This window comes from Leptodactylus fuscus, chromosome 2, assembly GCF_031893055.1.
Source record: "Leptodactylus fuscus isolate aLepFus1 chromosome 2, aLepFus1.hap2, whole genome shotgun sequence".
Taxonomy (NCBI): Eukaryota; Metazoa; Chordata; class Amphibia; order Anura; family Leptodactylidae; genus Leptodactylus; species Leptodactylus fuscus.
The window spans coordinates 165,846,453-165,857,452 of record NC_134266.1 but is presented as its reverse complement, the minus strand read 5'-3'; the positions used below and the strand labels follow the sequence as shown (position 1 = coordinate 165,857,452).

The window sequence follows — 11,000 nt, the reverse complement described above, 5'->3', positions numbered from 1 at the left end:
CCACAATATCAATGTATAGAATATCCCATAAAGCAGTGCAAAAAAAAAAAAGATTTAAAAAAATTAAAAAATAAAAGTTCTAAATCCCTCCTTTTCCTAGAATACATACACAAACACATTGGGTATCCCTGTGTCTGAAAGTGCCCGGTCTACTGAATATAGGGTATCTGCAGAGCTCCTGTTCCATCAGGAAGGGATTAATAGGAGCACTGCAGATACCCTATATTCAGCCAGAATGAATTCCAAGTGGGGGAAGAAAAAAAAAAAACAGTCCTCAAGCTCAGGGAAGGGGCAGACAGACAACCAAAACACCCCCTCCCCTTTCCCAGCACCCAGCAACTACTGCACCCAAAAACTCAGACCATTTTAATTTTTGAAATTTTCCAGTAGCTGCTGCTTTCCCCCCCTAGGCTTATACTCGAGTCAATAAGTTTTCCCAGTTTTTTGTGGTAAAATTAGGGGCCTCGGCTTGACAGAACAAAAATCACACACAAAGTCCTGATCATCATTTTGGCTCCAAAGAAAGACTGACTCTGACTCTGCGATGTCCATATGCTCTATTGGGACGTATAAATGGGTGCGTTCTTCATGAGACATCCCCTTTGAAATAGTAAATTACACAAAAAACAGGAGTAGGAATTGTAAGTATTTTAATGGAAGTGCATGGGTTTTGAAATATATTTTACAAAATAAAAAAGTAACTATTCTAGAAATATTTTATTTTGCTCTACACACTAAAGATGCTCCCTTAACTGGAGAAGACACTGCTGTTGTTGTAAGCTTCAGGTTTTCACGCAGAAAGTTACGTTTTTGATAAATCACTGGTTTTCTGATACCTGTGGAACATATTTTTGGGGGCACATTTGTAGGTGGAGTGGTTTTTGGAGGAAGTCCATTGATCTCATAAGTCCATTGCATAGATGAAGTCTGTAAAAGTGAAAAAAAAAAAAAAAACATTTAATTAAAACATGCAAAAATAACTTACACATAAGATATAGCTCTAACTTTGTGTCTTCATTGGCACCTCTTTCATCTGATTGGTAGTAATAATCTGGTATGAGGGGTCATTGAGGAAACTCTTATAGAAACACAGTACTGTCACTATTATGGGGCACTGTGACTATATTATGAGAGTGCTCTGAATGTAGCCGTTATTTGTGAATACCTTTCTGAAAATCCTTGCAGAAACAAATTTTCAACATAAATTCCAGAGCCTGCCTCCTGACCTCTTATGCCAAACATAAGGAATCTGACTAACGGGATTATCGCTTGAAAAAAAAAAATCTGCACACCATTATGTTAACGCTTGAAATAAACGTTTTCATGCTTTTAGCCTCTCGGCTTGGCCTTCTACAGCTCTGGTCTTTTCATGTTCTCTGGTTACGCACATTCTTATTCCATATGATATGCCATATGACTATTAGCTGCAAAATATTTATTGAAATATAGCAGAAACAAAGACAAATGAAGCAAAAAGTCATAATACAAAAACTTGGAATGATACAAGTATAATACAGAAAAACTGTCAAGCAGCTTGAGACAGTAGAAGTTGAAAAAAGTATAATGGGCTAAAAAGGCATCAATACCCAAAACCAATTGGGGGAAACATGGAAAAGGGGTACAGAAATATAAGACAGATATAGAGGTGGGATCCTACCTGAAAGGAAGGAAGCAAAGAATGCAATTAGTCCAACCTTACATCATAGCTGAAGACAGAATGGAGGACCTGGGATGTTGGACCTGTTGACCCAGGTAGTCCAGACCTTATCAGAAAGCAGGCGAGTATCATACATGATGGCATTAATTATTTTTAATGAAGCATAACTACAGTCCTATGAAAAAGTTTGGGCACCCCTATTAATCTTAATCATTTTTAGTTCTAAATATTTTGGTGTTTGCAGCAGCCATTTCAGTTTGATATATCTAATAACTGATGGACACAGTAATATTTCAGGATTGAAATGAGGTTTATTGTACTAACAGAAAATGTGCAATATGCATTAAACCAAAATTTGACCAGTGCAAAAGTATGGGCACCCTTATCATTTTATTGATTTGAATACTCCTAACTACTTTTTACTGACTTACTGAAGCACAAAATTGGTTTTGTAAGCTCACTGAGCTTTGAACTTCATAACCAGGAGTATCCAAACATGAGAAAAGATATTTAAGGTGGCCAATTGCAAGTTGTTCTCCTATTTGAATCTCCTCTGAAGAGTGGCATCATGGGCTACTCAAAACAACTCTCAAATGATCTGAAAACAAAGATTGTTCAACATAGTTGTTCAGGGGAAGGATACAAAAAGTTGTCTCAGAGATTTAATCTGTCAGTTTCCACTGTGAGGAACATAGTAAGGAAATGGAAGACCACAGGGACAGTTCTTGTTAAGCCCAGAAGTGGCAGGCCAAGAAAAATATCAGAAAGGCAGGGAAGAAGAATGGTGAGAACAGTCAAGGACAATCCACAGACCACCTCCAAAGAGCTGCAGCATCATCTTGCTGCAGATGGTGTCACTGTGCATCGGTCAACAATAGAGCGCACTTTGCACAATCAGAAGCTGTATGGGAGAGTGATGAGAAAGAAGCCGTTTCTGCAAGCACGCCACAAACAGAGTCTCCTGAGGTATGAAAAAGCACATTTTGACAAGCCAGCTTCATTTTGGAAGAAGGTCCTGTGGACTGATGAAACAAAGATTGAGTTTTTTGGTCATACAAAAAGGCGTTATGCATGGCATCCAAAAAAAAACAGCATTACACGAAAAACACTTGCTACCCACTGTAAAATTTGGTGGAGGTTCCATCATGCTTTGGGGCTGTGTGGCCAATGCCGGCACCGGGAATCTTGTTAAAGTTGAGGGTCGCATGGATTCCACTCAGTATCAGCAGATTCTTGAGAATAATGTTCAAGAATCAGTGACGAAGTTGAAGTTACGCCGGGGATGGATATTTCAGCAAGACAATGATCCAAAACACCGCTCCAAATCGACTCTGCATTCATGCAGAGGAACAATTACAATGTTCTGGAATGGCCATCCCAGTCCCCAGACCTGAATATCATTGAACATCTGTGGGATGATTTGAAGCGGGTTGTCCATGCTCAGCGACCATCAAACTTAACTGAACTTGAATTGTTTTGTAAAGAGGAATGGTCCAAAATCCCTTCATCCAGGATCCAGGAACTGATTAAGAGCTACAGGAAGCGACTAGAGGCTGTTATCTTTGCAAAAGGAGGATCTACTAAATATTAATGTCACTTTTCTGTTGAGGTGCCCATACTTTTGCACCAGTCAAATTTTGGTTTGATGCATATTGCACATTTTCTGTTAGTACAATAAACCTCATTTCAATCCTGAAATATTACTGTGTCCATCAGTTATTAGATATATCAAACTGAAATGGCTGCTGCAAACACCAAAATATTTAGAACTAAAAATGATTAAGATTAATAGGGGTGCCCAAACTTTTTCATAGGACTGTATACTAATTCGCCTGACAACATTGGACAACAAATTTATTTTCTCCAGTTGGAGATGGTGTGGATCTGGGAAGCCAACAAAATTTATTGGAACAATTTAAGTTGAGTATACCAGATGCTGATAGGCTTAAGGTAAAGAAGAAAAATGGGGTTTGACAATGGTAAAAACTGTCCAAAGAGTTGTTGAGTCATTCTATGAATGGCCACCCAGAAGCAGTGGGCATGAGGGCAGGACCTTCAGATATGGAAAGTGGTGTCTAAGGCATTGAAATCCCTAAAACAAAGGGTTGAGACTGTGGGGTAGAAGTTATGGAAATGATGAGAGACCAAATAGGTCCTATGAAGGACTTTCAAAGAAGATTATATAAGGGTCATAACAGTCAATCCACTGAGCTGGGGTTAAGGTAGAGCCAAGGTCCTGCTCCCAGGTCGCCATAAAGTTGAGCCTAGTGTTGGAGGGTGGAGTGTTAAGCAAACCTTATATAAATGATAGAGAACCCCTGTCCACTGATCTAAACAAGAAAAGTCTCTCAGAACTAGTAGGGCTGATCTTTGGAATGCGTGGAGTTAGGAAATGGAATAGAATACCTCTACAGTCCAGAAAGCCTCTGAGGGAGGGGGGGGGGGCAGAATGTAGTGGCAAATTATTCTTTGGTGAAGACCCATCGGTTATAGAGCAAATCATTAAGGCAGCTAAACTGAGCGTGTCTCCACCAAATAAACACCTCAGGGATTAGGCCAGGAGGAAAGAGGATTAAAAAACAATGGAATCAGAGGAGAGATCGAGCTTTTCAAGTTGTGTTTAAAATGAGTCCGCCACCACAATTGCAACTTTCACCTTGGCTGTAGTCGGGATAGTAGGTGCTTGCAGAGAGCTCAGGATTACCAGTACTGATTTCAATTTCACCCACTGTGGACAGTCAATATCCTTATAAATAGAACTAAGTTGTGAGAGCAGAGCTGCAGCATCATATTTATAAAGATGAGGTTCTGATAACCTAGCAAATCTCTTATAGTAATACAGGACTCACGGGCGAATACACTGCTGTTTATAAGCCCAAATAACATCAAAGATTTCCTTCTGAAGGGGGGCTAAGGAGGCAGAAGTCACTGTGGTTAGGAGGGTGAGGAAGTAGTAGAGAATATGGGGTAGGGTGACCATGTTAATCGAATTAACTCTTTCAAGAGGGTGGGACAGAGTCATGCCCCAAGATCCTGTAATAGCTTTGGGATCACTGTGGCATAGTTCCATTTAAAATGGATTTCTATTGAACTACAGATGTTAACACCTAGATAAGGTAAAGATAGCTAGATAGCTAGATAGATAGATAGATAGATAGATAGATAGGGAAGGTGGTTCGGTCACAGCAATGGTGCAGACCCAAACAGTCAGAGACAGGGACACAATATCTAGTGCAAAGAGGCTTACTGTATATACTCGAGTATAAGCTGACTTTTTCAGCACATTTTTCATGCTGATAAAGCTCTCCTCTGCTTATACACGAGTCAGGGTCCACAGAGCACAGAAAACTGGAAGGACCCGGAAGGGGGAGGTCCTTTAGTGCTACTGCTCTGTGATTGGCTTGTCATGAGGTCACGTGACTGCGATGTCATCAAAGGTCCTGTAGCCACTGGTATGTAACATCTGCAGATAAGGTTGAGTCTAAATCCTAATAGCTCCGCCCACACCAGAGTCCGATCACATGGTCATGACGTCATCAGAGGTCCTTTAGCACACTAGGATTTAGTATCTACCCTGCAGATGAGTGGCCAGGATTCATTGTGTCATATGGAAGATGTCTGTTGTATGGAGGAGAGGAAGCTACAGTAAAGTGACACACACAGGTCCCTTCCTTTAGTTACTCTGCCTATTAATGTCAGGTATTTGGGGTTATTAATTTAGTTTCAGTAACTCCATGTGCCTCACATTAATAACAGTTAAGGCCTACTCAATGCCAGCACTGAACCACACATATGTCAGAAACTTGGGGGAGATATACCGTGACTCTAGCACCCTGCCTCTCACCTTTTGTCACTATATATATATATATATATATATTGCTTTGAAAATAAAAATAAATAAGAAATATTCTCTATTTTTTCAATGAGTGGAATATCTCTAATGTCTCCAACTAAACTGGCATATTCTCTTAACATAGTATACCATTCCCATTTCTTGCATACAAATTCCATTACTCTTCCAGACTGTAGACTGTTGACAAACATATACCATCTATAAATGATTTACTTCATAAACTGTAGCTAAAATTACCTACAATAAACTATTCAACATAACATAAGTATAAAGTGAGTTGCTACACATTTTTAAAGAGGTTTACTAGAATAAATCTAAATTTTGTTAAATAGTTTTTCCAATTCCTTAAATACACTGCGTGGTCCATAAAATGACTGCACTATCATTTACAATGCAGATGGTTCATCACATTTAATATAATACCAAGGGCAGAGAACTGAAGAAAATCATGTTGTAAAAATAAAAGTGTAAGATAATAACATAATATAATTTTAATGACCACACATTGGCCTATTAAGTTTTTGCAGTATTATTTTATATAATTGTGTAATGGAAAAAGCTGGAGGTTTTTATTAGTGATATTTTTTTAAAGAGATATTAACAGCAATTACATTTGCATTTATTATATAATTTGGTTCATACATCTCAATGATTTTTTTTTTATTCTGATATTATTTTCTAAGCAACTTACAATGGAATCTATTATTACAGGTTCAGCACAAAAAAAAAACCCCCAAAAAACAACATGCAGAAAAGACTGCGGCAGAAATGCATAGCAATTTCTTCTGCAGTGTTTTTCACAGAAAGTCCGCTGAATATTCCTAAAGCCTACAGCGGAAATTATACCCCAAAGAAAACACTGCATTACAGAACCTGCAATGTGGATACGATTCTGGCTAATTTGCAGCAGAAAAGCTGAGCTGCATTTTCAAAAACACCCATATTTTTTAAATTGCTTTGGTCATATGGGGGTGGGGTTATGCAGGGGGTTGGATTTTAGTACATACTTATTTAATTATGACATTTATAATGTGAATGTGACTCAACTCACCATATTTTCAGAATGAGTAGGAGCACCGGGTTGGACAACTGACGTTATACCTAGTTGCTCACTAGCATCCAGCACCCCTCCCCCTCCAACTCGCAGAACATACAGCTAGCAGGAGGGGAAAGAGGGCTGGACACATGATGTTCTTGTGCCTGCTCCTGTCTGATCAAATTTTGCAAGTAGAGTAGCAGCACTGTACATTGAGGCTCAGTGTACAGCACTGCTACTTAGCAGCGCTATTCACCAAACAGCACTGTAGACTAGAGGTGCTGGCGGGACCTCAGTGTAGACCAAGTACCCGCTAGGAGCTATGCCAGGAGCCATGACACTGTGGCCATGACACTGTGGCCAGATCACCGAACTGCCCCACTGCATCCCACATAATGTGCTGTGCCAGGAGCCACGTCTACTGAGGCCAGCCCGTCGCCCCGCCCTGCGGACCAGAAAAAAAAAACAGCGCCCAATGCTGGTCTACACACCGGTGGTTGGGGACCCCTGTTGACCTGTTCCATACAGTGACATATGATGGAGCTTTACATTTAGCACATGTATATACCCAACACAGCATATAAATACGGTGCGAACAGAGCCTTAAAGTCAGAAACCAACTTGTATAGAAATACATTGAATCGTGCAGAACAATTCCTGGTTTACCTTGTGCGCTGGCTTAGGCTGCCTATTAATGAACTAATGCCTGATTATAGTAGCCTCACTTCTAGCAAGTAATGTGCAGATTTCAATCTGTACAACAACACTGGTTTTAATAAGCCTTTAACCCACAGGGGATCCTAATTGCTTTGTTAAGTGAAGCTGAAGGTGAAACAGTTTATCTTTTTTGGATTCATGGAAACGTACCCTAGGGTTATGCGCACTGTGAATATGATTCATTAACCTCTGTTAAATCTTAGTACACATCTGAAATGCGGCCCAGAATTAACCCTGTTTACATTGCTGTACATGTGTTTCATTATAGAGAATGCTGTGCTTATATTATTAAGTTATTAAGCAGGGAAAAAATCTGAAATTATAGAAACTTCATTATGTCAGCTACATCTTAATGACCAAACTCAAAACTTATATTTTCATTTTGTAAGAGAAGAAAAAAAATTAACCATGTCAGTATTTCAACACTATTTTTCTATAGCTCTTGTTATACATATAGTCTTAGATCTAATAAGAATGGAATATTTAGCTACTGTTTACATGAAAAACCATTATCTCTAGAAATTAAATAGTGTTTTGTGAAATAGCTATTGTTAATATTGTATTATCATATGGAATACAAAGCTTTATGCAGATTACATAGTTTTTGCAGATTCCAAGTCATGATGACCAAAAGACCCAGCAATCTCTCTGCTCTCAGCAGCTGATACTCAGAAAATGGAGCAGGAAGCAGACAGCTCAGTTCTCTTTGTAGTGGTCAGATTAGGTACTGCACATTAGCTCCCATTAATTTGAATAGAACCTAAGATGCAGTGAGTGCGTTCTGACACTACACAGAGAGCAGAGCTGTCTGATTCCTACTCCATTTTCTGTGTATCAGCTGTTAGGTATCCCAACATACTATTTACAGTTTTCAAACAAAGATGAAGAGTTGCTTATGCACCAGGCTGGAAAAGGTTATAAAACCATCTCTGAAGAGATTGGACTGCAACTTCTTAGGGTCGGTTCACATTACTGTATGTATTCCGTCCAGTTAGAGTCCACATGGAGTCCCCCCGGACAGAATAAAATCGCGATTGCAAGCCCTTTGCTGTAGAAGCACATGGACCCCATAGACTATAATGGGGTCAGTGTGCTTGCCGCGCTCTGCCCGCACAAATCTGGTCTATTTTAAGACTGTGTAGTCTGCTTGCACTGTTTATTAGTAAATCTGACTGTATGTTGAGCAGACAAGAGTACTGTGCAAGAAACTGAAGAGTAGGAAGAATTCTTAATTATAGAGGTGGGGGGTGGGGGTGGCGGAGAACAGCAGTACAGTGTGACTTACACAGGCCTGCTGCCTCTCTCTGTGGAACCTTACAGAAGAATGTTGTCTGCCCATTTATACCATATAGGGAGATGCAACAGGCCTGTAGACCTTACACAGGCCAGTTGAATCTCCTTATATACTTTCATACTTTACATAGAAGTGGTGCATCTATGTGGCTGAATTTTAGCATCCACATATAAACATATATAGTGCTATAAATTCATGCCATTAGATCTGCAGTTGCATGCAACAAGTGAAACTGATTATAAGCAGACCTCCGTTTCTTAGTTAGAATGCAGATAAGTAAATGGCCATGCCAAAAATGGAACACATTTGTTTATGTGTTGGCATAACTGATAAATATAGCCTACAAGAGAACAGACCACCAACGTGTTTGTTCTTGCTTTTTATGTTCCATATTTTTTCCAAAGGCAAAGGTTTCTTGGTTTGTTGTAGTAATGAGTCAATTCCACTGTCCATTATGCAGATTAAGGCATAAAATAAAACAGAAATAATAATGCATATAGTAATGTAGAGGTGGTTCTACATCACATATAACTAATACAATGAACTTTATTAACCAAATACATACTTGACTAAGTGGACTTTTGGTATATTTACTCATTGTGGCTATGGAGTAGGTACACATTTAAAGAATAAAACCATACATGATCATTATAGTTGAACCATCCGGTACAATTCCTAGTTTCACCTATGCATAAATAAAATATCTGAAATCTGTAACTGTTATAAGATAACATACAAGAGATTTTGTAATTATTTTTGTACTAGTGGTAAAATAAAAGTATTTGAAGTGGGTTTAAATCAAGCCCTAGCTAAAACCTAACCATCAGTCAACTGTAGAGATAGATACCCATATATCCTCAAAAGTTGGCATCTGGCAGATATTCCTCCCAGATGAGTTAAAGGGAATGACAGAATAAATGTATATTACCTATATACACCACTAGCAGCAGAAACATGCCTGCCACTGCCAACATCTGTACCACCACCCCACCCCACCCCATGAGCTTCCCCTAGGTCTGCCTCTGGCAGGCTTTTTGGATGTTGGGCCTGTGCAATGGCTGAAATTATTACTATTACTACTGCCACCACCCTCTTCATCTGATTTCACTTTGTCACCCTAACCCGGATGCCAGCTCCAATCCACAAAAGAATCATTATCATCAACGGAAATATAGTCTTCCCCGCATTTTTCTGGCATATTCTCATATTTTCCACCTTCAGATTTCCCCCTAGCGCCCTTACCAGAATAAATACCAGTAGTAGTACCACACCTCTTGCAACTATTATTTTCCATTCATCCTCCTCTGCTCGCACACCAATGCTGACTGTTCTTATCCAACTCACCAAAAAGAGGAGGATGACTGCTCTGACTAGGAAAAATAGATTTCTCAACAGGTGTCACATCTGTACCAGGGATCTATGTCAGTGAAGAATATGAAGTAGACATGGCTGACTTTCCAGAAAGGCCCTGCAGTAAATTGTGTTATGCAGGATGACTGCTCTGACTCAAGATCCCATCACTAGCTAAATAATCAAAAACTTCATCTTCATTCATGGTAGTCCTTCCTCATTCCCTTCCTTTAGAGCAGGCATGTCAAACTCAGGGTACCCCGAGGGCCACATGAGTAACAAGAGGTTGTTGCGAGGGCCGCAAACAGCAGCTAATTCAGGACGCAGCCACACGTCGGGTGCGGGCCTGATTACGTGGCCACGTCACCCGGCGTGTGGGGAGGAGGGGGCGGAGCGGAGCAGGCAGGAAGACCTGCTCTCTGCGAGGGGTGAGGGGCGGCCGCTGGAGCATCGCTGCGTCCAGCAGGGCCGCCCCAATACACCGCTCACTTTCCTTGTACATCTGCGGCCCGCACAAAAGTCTCAAACTTTGTTTCTAAACTTTAGAGACAGAGTTTGAGACTTTTGTGCGGGCCGCAGATATGCCTGTAAAGGGCCACATGTTTGACATGCCTGCTTTAGAGTGTCCCCTGCCCAATTTTTTTTTCTCAGTCTTATTTGTTACTGCACACTGTGTTACAGACAAATACTTCAACAAATGTAAACTTTAAATATCAGAGCTTTTAATTTTATTAAAATTTGTACAGACTGCATACTGTATATATGAGTTTGGGCAGCAACAAATAAAACACTCAAACAGATTAACACTCCATCACTCTTTGTATTGGTGAGCAGGATAGAAAAAAACAACTAAATAATATTTTTCTTTTTTTTTTTAGAGTAGGGTTATAGATGTATTTTTTACATTTGTGCAGACAGAATTAGTGCTTTGAAGATAAAACAGCAGTTTTCATGTATTTGATGAAAAAATTTAATTCTTGCCCAAAAATCGCTTAACAAAATATTTTTTACTAGAAGGAGCTGCAGGATTGTCTGGTAAAAAGTACGTTCAAACACTCTGTATACAGCAGCACAAATATGCTCCCTCACTTAT

At 39.7% G+C, this 11,000-nt stretch overlaps 1 protein-coding gene across 1 annotated transcript in view; it reads right to left on the bottom strand.

The window, feature by feature from the left end:
- Nucleotides 1-717: 717 nt before the first annotated feature.
- Nucleotides 718-11,000, bottom strand: part of CFAP47 (cilia and flagella associated protein 47) — a 478,593-nt gene continuing 468,310 nt past the window's right edge. Inside the window, exon 65 of the mRNA XM_075265004.1 lies at nucleotides 718-927. Coding sequence (XP_075121105.1) covers nucleotides 718-927 — 210 coding nt within the window. The remainder of the gene's footprint in view (nucleotides 928-11,000) is intronic.